The sequence below is a fragment of the Uloborus diversus genome, chromosome 6 (assembly GCF_026930045.1).
Source record: "Uloborus diversus isolate 005 chromosome 6, Udiv.v.3.1, whole genome shotgun sequence".
NCBI lineage: Eukaryota > Metazoa > Arthropoda > Arachnida > Araneae > Uloboridae > Uloborus > Uloborus diversus.
The window spans coordinates 87,167,729-87,183,840 of record NC_072736.1 but is presented as its reverse complement, the minus strand read 5'-3'; the positions used below and the strand labels follow the sequence as shown (position 1 = coordinate 87,183,840).

At 30.8% G+C, this 16,112-nt stretch overlaps 1 protein-coding gene across 1 annotated transcript in view; it reads right to left on the bottom strand.

Annotated features, from left to right (window-relative positions):
* Positions 1–4,317: 4,317 nt before the first annotated feature.
* Positions 4,318–16,112, bottom strand: part of LOC129224856 (roundabout homolog 1-like) — a 264,554-nt gene continuing 252,759 nt past the window's right edge. The window contains 8 exon segments of the mRNA XM_054859403.1: positions 4,318–4,349; positions 4,683–4,805; positions 4,808–4,874; positions 6,671–6,792; positions 9,011–9,286; positions 12,327–12,471; positions 12,560–12,681; positions 14,582–14,720. Of these exon segments, the coding sequence (XP_054715378.1) occupies positions 4,318–4,349; positions 4,683–4,805; positions 4,808–4,874; positions 6,671–6,792; positions 9,011–9,286; positions 12,327–12,471; positions 12,560–12,681; positions 14,582–14,720 (1,026 nt within the window).

The window sequence follows — 16,112 nt, the reverse complement described above, 5'->3', positions numbered from 1 at the left end:
AATTTAAGAGTCTGTACTTTTAATTTAAATGTATTCTGATGTTAGGAGAATAAATTTGCAGATGCCAAGCAACATATAATCCATAAAATTATCGGTTAAAAATTCTTGCTGTTCTTATAAGGAATTATTTTGTTATCAAATGCTTAATGCAGGGATGAGAGTAGCCAGAGAGCAAAAAGGAGGATATGAACAAAAAGTTTTGTAAAAGGGCTGATATTCAAAAAAATTTTGTGAAAGAGATGATAATAAAAACTGCATTAAAATAAAACCTGGAAGGCATGAGATTCAAAAATTCAACAAAAAAAAAAGGCTAATTTACCAGTTTTATAGGCAATAAGTAATAAGTATTTTAAAAAGTATAAGTAATAATTTTGTTCAATCTGCTGCATTTTACCATTTCTTGCAAGAGTGTTTATTCCTAAATGAATCTAAATTTTGAAAAAGAGGCAACAATTTCTAACCCCTGAGTCCTTGAACAAAAGGTTGGGGGAGCCAGAGGTCAATCTTGACTGCATCACACAATAGTGTCAACTTTTGATATTTTTTTTGAGAAAAATACATTTTTTTCATTAAAAACATTTGAGTTTATAGTGTTAAACGAGTGAGAATATAAATTTTAAAATTATGTCTGTTTGTAAAGTAAAAATTTAAAACAGAGAGAAAAATCTAAAATTTCCTTACATGGTAGAACATACTTTTCATAGTAAGAATTGAAAATAAATAAAGATATATGTATATAAACGATTGGTTATCTTTTTCCTTACATTGAAACCCAAAATCTGTTTTTAAAAACTTCCTAACACGATTTCGGAATCAAAAGAACAACTTGAAGCTGCTCATTTAATCATGACATTTGAAATTCACCATAAATATTTTTTACACTTTCTTAAATATACAAAAAAAGTAACCATGCCGAGTTTCAATAAAATTAGAGACTGTAGGTGCTAAGCCATATTTTTTGATTGACTTGCATTTTTTCCAAAATAAATTAAAGAAATAAAAATATTATTGAAATGATGAATAAAATAAGCAGATATAAGGTAGCATATAGTAAAAAACCACCCCAACATTAAAAATAACTGAAATACTTGCAGGATGGAAAAAGATTGAAATCTCAAACAATGCATGCGACTTTCCACGCAGCACGTATTTGACATTGTTGGCATGATTTCAAAACATCCTTTTTTGGCAGATATCGCGAAGGATGAAGATTTGAGGGGGAAAATGGAAAGAATAAGAAATCGGGGACCGAAAATTAAAAACAATCATATTCTTTTCTGATTTTTGAGGAAAATGAGGCCTGAAAGGGGCTATAAAAGAAGGAAAGGTTTTAAAAGCCAACAGAAAAAGGCGGAATTTCAGCAAAAGCCAGAAAAATCTCATCCCTGTTAATGAATCAAGTAATGCTTTTTATTCTTCTACTTCTTCTTCAAGTGGCACTACAGCCCGTTATGGGCCTTGGTCTGATCCACAATTTCGCTCCAGACCGCCCTCTGACCAACCTTCTCCCTCCATCAGCAAATATTCATTGTTTCCAGGCTTGCAAGAACATCATCCAACCATCTCTTTCAAGGTCGTCCTCTGGTCCTAGTTCCCAAAGGTTTCTATTTCAGGATCTTTTTCAATTTAAAATTGTTTGTTCGCTCAATGTGACCAAGCCATAAAAGACGGTGGGCTTTTATAAAGCGAACGATATTTTTTCCTTTAAGGATATTTTCAATTTCAATATTAGTTCTTACTCTCCGCTGATCACCCACCATCAAAGGACCAGTGATTTTACCGTATGATGTTTCGCTCAAAAATCTGGTCTTCTTCATTGTTATTATTCAGGATCCAAGTGCTTATTATTACTGAATGTAAATTCTTTTTTATAACTGAATTTTACTTGAACTTGTATTTGCCTAAAAAGTTATAAATACCTTACTGAAAATTGAGTTTTCTGATTTGTGCTTGACAAGCAATAGGATATTGCCATGTATTCTTCGCTTCATGTTTCTACTAAAAAATTTGAAATGAATGATCTAAATTTATATATTAGTATCAGAAAACTATACACTCAAACCTGTTTTTGTGCAGTGGACAGGGATCACATTAAAAAAAAAATGCCCAAAACTTCACGAGTGGCTATAAAAAGTAGCTTTGGCAGCACAATAAAAAAAAGTCTCAAGTAGAAAATAAGTCGAAACCTTATCTGTATCTAGGAATTGCTAATTTAAATGAATTCAAGACATCAGCTACTTTGAATCTCTTGTCATTTGAAGTACCTACCTCACACTCGTTTTATAAAAATAGATAACTTAGTCAATTATGTTTCAATTTGATTGAAACTTTCATATGTCGCACAAAAAAAACTGCATAAAAACAGGTTTGAGTGTGCTTGAATTCTGAAACATCACATGACCTTGAATGGAATAATTTACTGAAAAACGTAATATTTTTAATTTGAAGTTATTTCCAATTAATTAATTTATTCTTCAACTTCCAATAAAATTCTTCAGAATTAGAAACCTTAAGATCACACAATATAAATTAGTTTTTTAAAAACATTCAACACAAAAAAATGACAGTTGACACGAAAACTATCAAATGCACAAATCAAGTTGTTAATAGACGGGACAGTGGTAAATTATTCACAAAAATTTCACACCACACAGAACTGACCATTACTTGAAGGTGTGACAGTCTCACTGAATTCAGGAAGCACTGTTGTCTCTATGGTTGTCAGGATTAGCAACTCTAAGACATAGAAATAGGTGACGAGTATGAAGAATACAGCCAATATTTAAAAAAGCTCCAAAATAAAAACTGAGTTAATTTTTTTCAGATTTTAAAATCTCAAAACTCTTTTAGCTATAGGCAATGCTTACATAGTCTTTAAAAATTAGCGTTTTAACTGTCATACCTCAATTTCAGTTACTTAATTTATAGTGCCAAAAAATTATACAAAAAAAATTTTATGCACACATTATAAAATCTACCAATATAAAATAAAATAAAGCAAGAATTAAAAAAAAAAAAAAAACTATTTCTGTATTGGAAAGAGTTTAAAGGAGGGCTACTAGATTAGTAAGGGGACTTTCAGATTTAGATTATGATACCAGACTTAAAAGGCCTACTACATAGCTGCCAACATAAAAAATCTTGCAATTATTTCTATGCTTTTTTGACCATTATAAAGCAAAGTATTAAAATTCAAAGTATTTTCAAATCCTTACCTTTACTTGATCTGTGCTTTTATAAGCAATAAATAAGCTTTTATTACTTTGAACTTATACTTTGAAAAGTTGCTGACTTTAGGGCTTTCAAAAATTGTCTATCAAAAACTTGTTCAAAACAATAGTTTGTCTGTAAGTTTTGTTTTCCGATAAAGAAGTGTGCAGCTCTGTCTAGTACTACTTAAATGAATAGCAAACTTTCAAACACCACGTGTAATTCTCATAACAAAAATATTGCTGCATGTGATAATAGCCAGACAGCCTCATGCGCGATGTGTAATGTGTCAAAGACCAAAAACCTAAAAATCGTATAAATCTGCCATAAGGCCAAAACGTCCGAAAACCTTACAATGTATGGCTAAATCGTACAAGTTGGCTGCTATGTTAATATGTATAGCCTGGGGCAGAGAGGACATGATTCAATTGTTTAAATTTATCTAAATAAAAGATGTTAATGGGTTCAATTTTAGCACGGAAAGCAGGACGAGGGGTCATTGTTTTATGCTATTCGAATATCAGGCTAGCCTGGAAATTAGGAGAAATTACTTCTTTAGTAGGGGTTGTGGGCACTTGGAACACCTTACCGGAAGAGGCAGGAATAAGCGAAGGGGTGAATAGCTTTAAGAGGGCCACTGATCTTCATTGGGGGCTAATAAACTGACTAGGAGAAGCCTAGTTGGGCATAAAGCTTGTTGTTGGTCATCACAGTTGTATCTGTATTTTTAAAAAAATCTTTGAACCGTTCTCTCTAGTGAAGCTGACCTGCATAAACACCAGCATGGTGCATGTTTTTAGAATGCGAGAGCCTTTTGAACTTCAGAGAAAGTAAAAAGTAAAAAAAAAAAACACTGCACGCAAATTTTCACACTAACGTTAATTAAAGAGCTCAATATACATTTTCTTCATCTGACTTAATATTTTTCCCCAATGGGAGGGGTTTAACACCAAAAACCCTCCCCTTGGACACGGCTCTGTGTGCAAGGGGGTGGATAGCTTTAAGAGGGCTATTGATCTTCATTGGGGACTGATAAACTGACTAGGACCAGCCTAGCAGGCCCCACAGCCTGTTGCTGGTCATCACATTAGTATTTGAGTTCAGCAACTACACATTTTCCAATTTCATGAGAATTTTCCCTAATTGGACAGAATTCATGCTTTTTACATATGAAAATAAGATAAGAATATAGGGCTCTGTGCATCTGTTGTTGGAAATTAAGCCCTGTAGCAGACAATACATAATAAAATTTCTCAGCTTTGACAATCTAATTCTGAGGGTTTTTTTTTTTTTAAATTGTGCTTTTTACAAACAATAAATGACACTAGAATTGCTATGTATACCATTTAACTGAATTAAATACATTCTAACATCACAAAATTCCTTTTATATTGAAAATTATTACAATTGAGCTTTCTGTTTAAACACTACACCTTTTTAGCAAATAAAATTATTCACTAAAAAATATTTACCTTCTTTTTTTGTAGAGAAAATAAGAGGTTCACTTTGATCACTTAATCCAAACTTATTCTTGGCAGTTACTACAGCCTCATATGATGTAGCTGGTAATAAGTCAGACAACTGATACATCTGATGTAGGTATCACCATCTTTCTCATCGCTTGAAGGAATAGCTTTAGTTTCCCATTTTCCATTGCCTGATTTCTATAAAAAATATTACACACAAAAATTAACAACAAATTTTAAACACTTAGTCAGTTTACATCTTAAGAGAGAAACTATTTCCAAAATATATTTAATGAATTTTCAGGGGTAAGAATGGCATAAAAAGAAAACTGAAACATAATGCAAATAGAAGTTTCGGACATTTTTCAACATTCAATTAATGATTTGTTTCTAAACAATGGACCCAATATCTATCATGAAATAATAAGCACCAGGACTAGTACTGATTGATGTCTATAATTTTAAATGAATGCCAGGAAAAGTGTTCTTGTCTTGTTCTAATCAAAAACCAGAATTTACTTTAAATATTTTTTTCTCAGTAGAATTAACGCTGCTAACAGCATTTTAAACTTGTACGTTGCTTTAAATAAATAATGATTTAATCATGAAGACATGAAATGATTCCACATTCTGAATGTTATATAAACAGATTCTTGAAGTTGAAAAACACAGTTGACCCTAATTACAACAACAGTCTTTGAACTATAAAATTTTGTGCACAACAACTGAAATATGTTATAAGCAATATTATTCATATAATGCTGTGAATGAAATAAAGTTCATAACAACAAAGGTAAAATAGACATTTTTGAATGCAGAGACATTATGATTTTTTCAATGTTTAGTAGAAAAAGAATAAGAAAGAAAACATACTGCACTAACATGTCCATTTTTAAAAATAGTCTTAGTTTGTGTTGGAGTTTTAAGTTTAAAAAAAAAACCCTACATTCATAATCAATTTTTGGAGTTATTATAATCAGTATGGAATTCCCTGGAACACTTGAGAGAAGTTCTGTACATTAAAACTAGTAAACATACCCAGCGTTGCCTAGGTCACTTCTATTAGTCATAGATGTTATACAGCCTATAGCCTTCCTCAATAAATGGACTATTCAACACAAAGGAATTTTTTCAATTTGAACCAGTAGTTCTTGAGATTAGCATTTTCAAACATACAAACTTTTCAGCTTTATATTATTAGTATAGATGTTGTGCTACATTTGTTCACCATAGCTACTGGAAGTATCTGATAAAAATATACTACTTAATTAATCTATATATATTGTTGTGTAATCAGTAGTATACATAAAAATAATTTTTTTCAAAAGATTGTTATTCAATAGCGTAATATTAGCCTGAATTTGTTTAAAAATTTAAAAACATACAATTAATTTTAAAATGTGCTGAAATGGTAGAAAAATTTACTTTTAAAAAGTATATCAAATAACAACAACAGAAAATAAATAAAAGAATATGGTAACCAATAATTTTTTACAATTTAAAACATTTCACTTTATATTTTATTTCAATGAATTTTTTAATTCAATGAAGCAACAATGTATCAAACAGTGGCGCCCCTACTTTTTCACCCATGGCCCGCACCTTGCATTAAGAAGAATCATGTGTGTGTGCACGAAAACGTATAAAATTTCAATATGTTTAATTTTTTTCCCTAAAAGACAATTAAACCAAGAATTTTTATCATCATTGCATGCTTATTTTATTGATATAAAATTTCCATATGTTTATTAGAAGCCAATTTTTGATATTTGGCTTCAAATTTGTAACAATCAATTTTTAATACTGAATAAAGATGATTGATTTGGAAAGTTACAACAGAGCAGCTTTCAATTCGTATTATTGAGCATAACTACAAGCCGTATGTTGATCATAAAAATATTACTTTTTTCCCCATTCTCTCAAGTAATGCAAAGTTTTTAATTCAAAATGACACATGAAATTTTTAGAAAACAAATGACTAAAATGTTTTTTACCACTTTGTACATCAGTCTATATTCATCAACAGGTGTATGGGAGTTTGTGGTCCAAGATATTGTATATTTTGTTCCTTGTGTACCATGAGGTTTACTAGTGAAAATAGGAACTTGAGGGGTACCTAGAAATGTAATAAAAAAGATCATAGAGCATGAAAAATATTTAAAATACTGAATAAAAAACTAAGTGTTTTGTTATCAGAAAATACAGCTGAAAGACGATTTGCAGTTTTAAATCTGTGTGCATTTCAATTTTGAATCCACAATAAAAATATTTTAAACTTGCAATTTCAAGTAAATTTCTTTGGTACAGGGTTGGGTTTTTTACATGACATGTCTAGAACATCAAAACCTTTCAAATACTGACATTATAGTTAAATACAGTCATTACTGATATTTTTTGTAAACACACAAGATTTTCTCATACTGAAAAATTATTTAACTATCATTTACACTTTGTATCAATTGAGTTAATTTAAATAATTTTATAAATTTGTCTTCAAATTTATTTGTTAGCTATGCTGTGAAAATAGTAACAAATATTAAAACTGCTAAATGCAGTTTTCAAAGTAGCTTTGAACATTTTTTTTTTAAATAACCAAAACAATAAGTTACAAGTAATTTTATCCATCTAAAAATCCTTCCATGTCACAATTTATGAAGTGTTTTTTTTTTCATTTGAGTACACACAAGGTGATTAGTTGAATCAACCTTTCTTCTTAAAAGAAAAAGGTACATAAAAAAAAAAAATTCATGCCTCACACCACTGGACCAAGCAGAATTTATATGAGCAGTTGCTCCACTATGTATTTAAAACTGAACAGAGTTGACTCAAGTAGTTTACTTGTGTGTAGAGCCAATGCTTTTCAATGTTCTTTTAGTTGATTCAATTCATCAGGATGAGAATGGTAGCAGCACATGTGCATGGAGTGTCGGGCACGTTGACTGTCATGTGAAGGATGCCAGGCGATTCCTTCACTTTTCTACCAGGTTACATTTCTTAATAAACACCCGTTTGAAAGTTCATTCAATTAAGTTGCCCGTGTGAAGGAGGCCTAAACCTCAGTTGATCAGCACTTATGATGGATAATAAATTATTTAAATATTTTTGATAATATTATTTTTTGTATTAACTTTTATTAACTATTAAATATTAACTTTTTGTAAACTAAGTAAATATTCTCCATTCATAAACAAGCTAGTGTTTATTTGAATTAACAACTAAATTCTTTTAAGTTTTTAATAGCTTTTGAAGTTCCTGGAAGTTACATCTTAATGAAAGATGTCTAAGCAAGAGTGGTAGAAAAGTTGAAAAAAAAAAAAAAAAAAAAACAATATAGTTCATGTAGTTCAGCCTTGATTGAAAGCATTCTTTAGATTTAGATTGCTTCATTCCAAACTTAGAAATTAACTGAGTGTACATAAGGCTTCCAAACTGCTATTTTGGGACTGCATGCTTCAACATAAAAAATAATTAGAATGCGACTTAGTGTACATTGTGTTAAAAAATGATGAAGAGTTTAGCAGGAAGAGAGGAGGGGGCAATATTTTAAACAATTTCATTAAATTAATCAGTTTACTCATTTATTTATCTATTTTTTTTTCTCTTTTGTATAATATTTTACAATCAGGAAAACAAAAACTGTAGCATCATCAAAAAAAAAAAAAAAAAATCTGACCAGGGTTTGGTTATTTTCATGTGCTAGTGATCAGCTATTACAATTTTTGTTAAAAATATTTTTCATCAATCTTGTAAAGAGGAGATGGCCTGGTACACAACATCTGTACATATGAGGCAGTGAGAAGCAAGGGGATGTAAGTGAAAAAACTAAAATTTGGAGATAATTAGTGCAAAAAAAGTAGGTAAACTTCCAATCTGGTAAGGGCAAGAAAGAGATAGTACTAGTAGCCCTGGTAGGTGCTGTTATACAGCAAGATTTAGAAAACCTTTTCAATGAAAGCCCACCTAGGACCTTTAATCAAGATTTAACCTTAACTTGAAAATGTCCACTTATCCTCCTTTTGCTTCACTGCCTCATACGCTGATAACTTTTTTTAACTTCTGCTTTGAAGCTGAATTCAAACCGCTTTATAGATTCAAGATATGTCAGCATATTTTATATGATAAGTTATTTATCTGCATGCATGTCATAAGTTAACAAATATAATTCCAAATATAATTTTAACTGGTGTACCAATTGAAAAAAACTCAGAATTTGATTTCAATAAATAAATCTCCGGCAAATATATATATATATATATATATATATATATATATATATATATATATATATATATATATATATATATATATATAATTACAGTATTAGTATTACATACCAATAATATGAACCCTTTCAGATGCACTGCTGAGAGAATTTCTCGCCACACATTCATACATTCCAAAATCTTCTTCTTTCAAGTTGTGAATCTGTAACATGTGAAGATGACCCGACGTCTTTACATGGAAACGATCACCAGAATGAACAATAACATCATCACTATTCTTCCATATCACAGAAGGAACCGGTTCTCCTCTAACTATACAAGATATATTTACATTGGTCCCTTCTCCAGCATGAAGGGAAGAGTGGGGCACTTTAATTTCAGGAGGGTCTGCAAAAAAGGAAGAGACAAAACTTTTAACAAAAAGGAATAATTTTGGTAAAAAGTAGATCTATCACACACTACTTGCTGTCTGACGACTAAACAAAAATGCTCAACCGGCCACTAACTGAAACCCCAACCAGTCACGGATAATAATTATTATTTAATTGGTTTTTTTTTCCATACCAAGTCATTTCTATTTTATCACATTTAGTTTGTGATTTAGTTAACAAACAATCCCAAGTGCTCACATATTATTCCATATCGACAACAAACATCCAATAGAAGTACAATTTCTCAGTGCACATGAACCATTTTCATCGCATCTACATAGATTTAAGTTAATTAGCTCACCATTATGTGTATGCAGCCTGGAACTCCTGAACATTACATATTCAACTCTGTCCTCTAACCAGGTCTTTCCATTGCACTTACAATTCCAACTTTTCTTTTCCAAAAATATTACACATATTCTATCTCACTCATCCAGTTACACACAAGAATATCCATAAAATAATATCACTACTCATATCTCAAGCAGATGACTTGAAATATCCAGGCTAAAAATTTTCAAAATAGCCGTTTACATTGTATTTGCCAGCCATCCCATTCTTATTCAGCTTCTTCACTTGTATACTTTGTTCTTTTTATTGTTTATGATTTTATATTGGTTTCTGCAAATATCAAAATTGTTCCAGCGAGTGTCGCTCATGAACTGTTCTGTTCCTCCCAGTCACCACATCAGGTAAAACCCTCACCGGGGTTGGTACGGTGGTGATTGGTGGGGTTTAAATAAATAAATGAATAAAGACCACAAATAAGAAAAACTTTTTTGTTTCACTCTCCTATGTGTACGCCACAAGAACTAGCAAGTGCGAACTTGGAGGCTAAGATTATCCTAATATCCCTAATATTAAAAACATCCCACAAAGATTGAAACTAAGAATAATTATAAGAATTATATTCTATATTTTCCCCATAATTTAAAGATAGTAGCATTGTTCGTCATACTCATATCACACTGCACATGGCAATGTAAGCGAGTAGAGCCTGGATTATATGCACTTAATATCATGCAAAAATTGCACATGCAAGTATGTACTAAGAATTCAAAAAAATACATCAATATTTTTTTACTCAGATAAAGAAAAATTTGTCACATTGGAATTAGAGATGTGTCGGATCGTTAAAAAAGTAGATCCACGGATACGGATCATTTGTGTCAAGATCCGCAGATACGGATACGGATCTCAATTTTTTTCCCCCCAATTCAACTATCCAAGTGTAAAATCTGTTATGGAAGGTATTCCTACCAGAATAATAACAGTTTCTTCCAAAAAATGTCATCTACGGGGAAAATATAATCAAGACTATAACTTACTCTTTAAAGAAATCTCCGTTAAAATTGAGGGAGAGTTGGAAGGAACGGGCCAGTGCTGCATTAATGCTTGGAAAGAATGTCAAAAATTATTTCTAGCTTGCTCGGTAGATGTAGGATACAGGAGCAAGAGTGTAAAGCTGCTACTGGACAGGCTAGGAATAATTTTTAGCATTTTATTTCAGCACAATTGCAGCGCTGACCCATTCCACCCAACTTTCTCCGCTCGACAGAATAACAAAGTTGGGAACACCTTTACAAACAGTAAATAGGGAATTTAGTCTCTTTTTTTTTTTAAAGGGTGCGGAGAAAAACCAAAATAAGGAATAACAGAAACTCCAAATCAATAACAAAAACTAATATTAGACTAAAAATTAAAAAAAAAATATATGACCCAGAGGGTCGACCTCATATTAAGATGGATTTCACGGTCAGAAAACACTTTGTTAACAAATATGAACTGACAGCGGATAGAAATTTTAAATCAATGCGTTTTTCTCCTTATTTTCCGACTATAAAATCGCTACCAATCACGCATATAAAGTCTTTGAATTGTATTTAAAATTTACTGAACAAGATTATAGCTCCAACTGTATACAACTTGGAAGTTCCAAATAAATATCAAACGCAGAAAACTTCGTTCTTTCAATTTTTAAGTTTTTACTACCATAATTCTGAAAAATGCTAAGTCTGTTTTTATTAAAATCTCCGGTAATTAAAGTCCCACAAAAACGAGGCCAAGCTAAGAACACTTTCCGTCAAGTCACCGTTTGAACAAAAAAAGAACTATCAAAAACAGTTTATCTGTTTAGGAACTACGATGCCAAAAATAGACACACAGATACAATTTAAAAATTTATTACCCTTTCCTTTTTGTGACAGCGGGTACAAATTGGCTTCTGAAATGATACCTTTTAATTTAAATAGAGAATAAAACCTAATTTATACAGGAATTATACATGGAATTTTACAGTCTTTTATCCAAATATTTGAGAATTTTTAGAATAGAAAAGATCCGTTTAAGATCCGTCAGAAAAGTAACAGATACGGATACAGATCTTTATTTTCCCTCGGATATCCAGAACATCACTAATTGGAATACATATGAAATTGTCCTTTCTATTTTTGTCATTTTCTTATTGAAGCAATAAAACAAATTCTAAAATGACTGTGCATACAGAAAATGGTATGCTCATTTGTTTTTGTTTTTTCTGCAGAAAATCACAAGGAGCTCCATATTGTTCTTCTCCAGTTAGACATTGCAATTCTATGGTCTTCTACAAGTTATTATAAACAACAATGTTGAAGTACAAAATTTAAAGGGAAAAAATCATACATGCATTACGGGGTAACTCCTCGGGGGTTTTAAAGGTAAAGGATATGAGCTCATAGATATGTCTTTGCATCCATAAGCTCACATATTTTGCATAAAAAGGCAGTTCCATACAAATCCAAAATATATGTATGATTTTTTTTTTAAATTTTGTACTATTTTAATGTTGTTTAGAATTTTTACTTCTCAGAACAAAAGTATTTTTTCCTTTAGCTCTAAAATATTATCGAAATTAACTGCACTACCACATAACAAGCCGTTAAAAAAAATTCTGCTTTGCAAATTTTAACACTATTATTTAAAATATTTTAAGTAATGGCTATCCTAAAATGTCTTACACAAAACTTGAACTCTGATGATTGCAGATGTAAATATTCCCAAAGAGTTGTTTGCTATACACTCATAAGAACCAGCATGGTTTCTGTCTGCTTTAGATATAACAATCTTGTTTTCTTCACGAGGCTTATGGGGCTTTTCTCCACCCTGATAATAAATATAATAATTCAAAATCAGTAAAACATTCATGAAAGATTACAAAACAAAATTTTGTTTGCACAAAAGGTCATCTTACAGGAGTTTTCCAAGTAATAACTGGAGTTGGGTCGCCAGTAGCTTCGCAAGAAATTGAAATTTGTTCACCTTCTTTAACCACAAGAAGTCCACTCGTAGGATTAGGATACACTTTGGGGGCGGCTGAAGAAAGGAAGTGAAACTTATAAATTAGAGATTTGTAATATGAAAACTTAGAAATTTTTTAGCTAAGATTATTTTTGTTTATTATTTGTGTATGATACTTCTTACAGAGGTAAGAAAGATAAATTTAGAAACTGTAGAACAACTTTTTACTGCGTAAGTTTTAGTTGCCAATATAAATCTCTTAACTCCAATTTTTTTTTCAAAAAAAAAAAAAAAAAAAAAAAACAAGCAATCAAATGAATAAACAGATGATTGATAAACATCAACTTCTTTCAACTAGCAGAAAGATTCAAATAAAATGTTTCAAAATGAAAAAGCACTCAAAGATTTGAATTTATTCATGAAACAGTTTAACACAAAATACTTCCATTTTTATCTCTTGCACTTGCATTCTATTTACATTCAAAAAGTTTATTTTTGGGGGCGAAAAAATAGAAAGGAAACAAGAAGCTCCACCCAGAACTAAACGAACCTACTTTCCCGTGTACCAAGATAGACTTTTTAGCATCTGATGATCATTCTCTTAATTAGCTAAGAGGACAAACTATATTAAACATACATCTTGAACATTTTAGCTGATTTCTAAATTTAAAATCTGCCTCTCTCATCTGACGAAATAGATACAGAAGAATAAATAAACAAATAAAGTCAGACTTGAATAAAAAGATTTTCACTAGTAGTTAGGTCTAAATTTATCTAAGAAGTTGATTGCACTTAAAATGTTCCCAATATTATAATCAACAATAGCTGATTTAAAAAGTCAAATTAAAGTTAGTAACAATGTATTACCATTCCTATGAGTGTGCCAAAATTATCATAATAATTTGGAATGCAAAAAAAAAAAAAAAAAAGCTAGAATGGGTAAGAAATATTTGATACCCATGAAATATACAGAAATAATGCCATTGTTATTTATAAGTTTTGAAGATTAAAACATTATATACATAGTAACCATCAATATATGCGTAGTTTTGAACCATTTTGAGGGGGGGGGGGATTTTAATTGAACTTGAATTGTGGTTTTTTGCCACCACATTCGCTGAATTTCGCCAAATGTTTTGTTTTGTTCTATAGCTCTATCTAACAACAAAGAGTACCAACATAGATGAGAAAATGTGAAAACCACCATGCCAGAAATTATGCAAGAAATCATGGCATATTGATGTCACACAGTCCGCAAATCAAAGCAAAATTTCCATAAGACTTCAAAACTGCAACAACACTGATGGACCAAAATGAAGTAATGTACTATTCAAAAGCTAATGGCTAAAAAACTTAATGGATAGTAATTAATGAATATCCAATAACTGTAAATACAGTTTCACAAGAGTGAAAGATTTCAGGTGTCAACAGAAATATTTTTTTAGCTCTTAAAATGCATATTATTTAATAGACACAAAAAAGTCCCATGGTGTGATTGTCAGATCTGTTTTTGCACAGAAATGAAAAAAATATGAAATTATAATTTAAATTAAAAATGCCTTTGGATTTTTTCACAAAAAAAGCTAATAATGAATGTTTCCTCCTTCAAAAAAACACCATATTTAAGCAAATTAATGAGATTTAAGCAATTCATAGAAAACATTTTGGTAAATGTTGTGCATTTTTAGTTTCCCAAAATATGACTATGGCATCCCCCCCCCCCCCCCCCCCCCCCCCCCCCCCCCCCGGCCCAATAAAAAAAAACTATACCTTATTTCAAACTAATGAGATTTAACTATAGAAAATATTTTGGGGAAAGTAAAATTCACAACATTTTTCATTTCTTACTTGGTATATAATCTTTATGAAACAGGACATCACATTTAAAACCCTTCAAGAGAGCAGAATGACTTTTTTAAATGTTGAGCAATTGAAACTGGCAGTAATAATGAATAAAACATTGTCAAATACTTACAAACAACTTCTACTGTAATAACGGATGTAGCTGGATCCCCCACAGAATTGTCTGCAGTGCATTCATATTCTCCAGAGTCACTTTTTTTGACACTATTTATCACATAGCTCCTACCATCACTGCTCTGGTAGTGACGACCCTGAAATGGGAATTATAAGCTATCAATTCTCAAGTATATGTTCACAGGGCACAAGTTATGTCTTCAAAATAATTACGTTATTTCTCCATTACTCCAAAGTTCCATATTTGCTACTTAAAGTGCTTAATTTTCAAATGAGCCAAAATAGTAAAATTACAAATTACTTAACTTTGGCAGCCTTAAAAATTTTAACTTTTTAAAATGCTTTGCCAATACAAAAAGTAAGACGAGTAAAAACATAGTAAAATCCAAGTATGAGGAACATATTATACGGTTTCCAGCAATGGAGTAAGCAAACACATGAAACATAGCACAGGTGCCCTATCTATGGCTCACAGGCTATGTGGCATGTTGTTTTATTCAATTTTACAAATCTAAAACCACGATAAATCACAATGTCCTAACTTTGTTGTCAAATATTCAGAAATTAGTAACTAGAAAACCGATGCAATTGATAAAATAATCATTAAGCAATGATAACAACAAAATTGTTTATAATTTTCTTTCCTTTTCCATGCTTTTCCAAGTTATTTAGAAAAAATTATATATCCTACAATTTTATCGTGTTCTGGCCTGTGAGAATCATTTCAATATGAGGTGCGGCCCTTGGATAAAAAAAAAAGGTTGGGTATCACTGAAATAGAGGATAATGAAAGCGTCCGAATGTCAAAATAACATAAAACAAACTTAAAAAAGAGATTAAATTATTTTTTTATAAGAGCTAGGAAGATTAAAATATTTTAAACATGTAATAAATAAAAAGTGATAATAATAATTACAAATAATAATTTTAAAACACAGAAACCTATTTTAAGAAAAAATTCAACTTTTATATAACCAGTACAGCCTTGATTATATGCACTAAAAATATCAAAATCGGCACTGAAAATCCCTAAATATGCTTGAATAATTAAAAAATATGCACAAATACTTTTTTTATTAACACAGAAAAAGTCCTCACATAAAAAAGGGGGGATGGCTTTTCTATTTTTGCTTTTAGTAATTAAGAAGTTAAATATATATTTATACAGGGTTGCCACGGAAGTTCAAGAATGAAATTCCCTGACATTTCCAGGTTTTCCAGGTGGTTTTGAGAAAAATTCCAGGTTATCGATCTCCACCTTCATTTTGCAACGTTAATATATACATCTCAAATTTTGATAAAACTTACCTCATTTTCAAACTTTACAAACAATGGTTACCAAATTCGATTTACTCAAGCTGAAATAATCAAAAATATGTACTAATGGTGGTTCATTTTTTTTCCCTCTCAGCTCGAGTCCAAGACACCCCTTATTTTTTTTAGACTTACTAATAGTATTATGCTGTAAAAGTTTTAGCTTCTTACTCAAGTTTTAAGAGGGTGCTCAATGACCCCTTAATTTAACATTT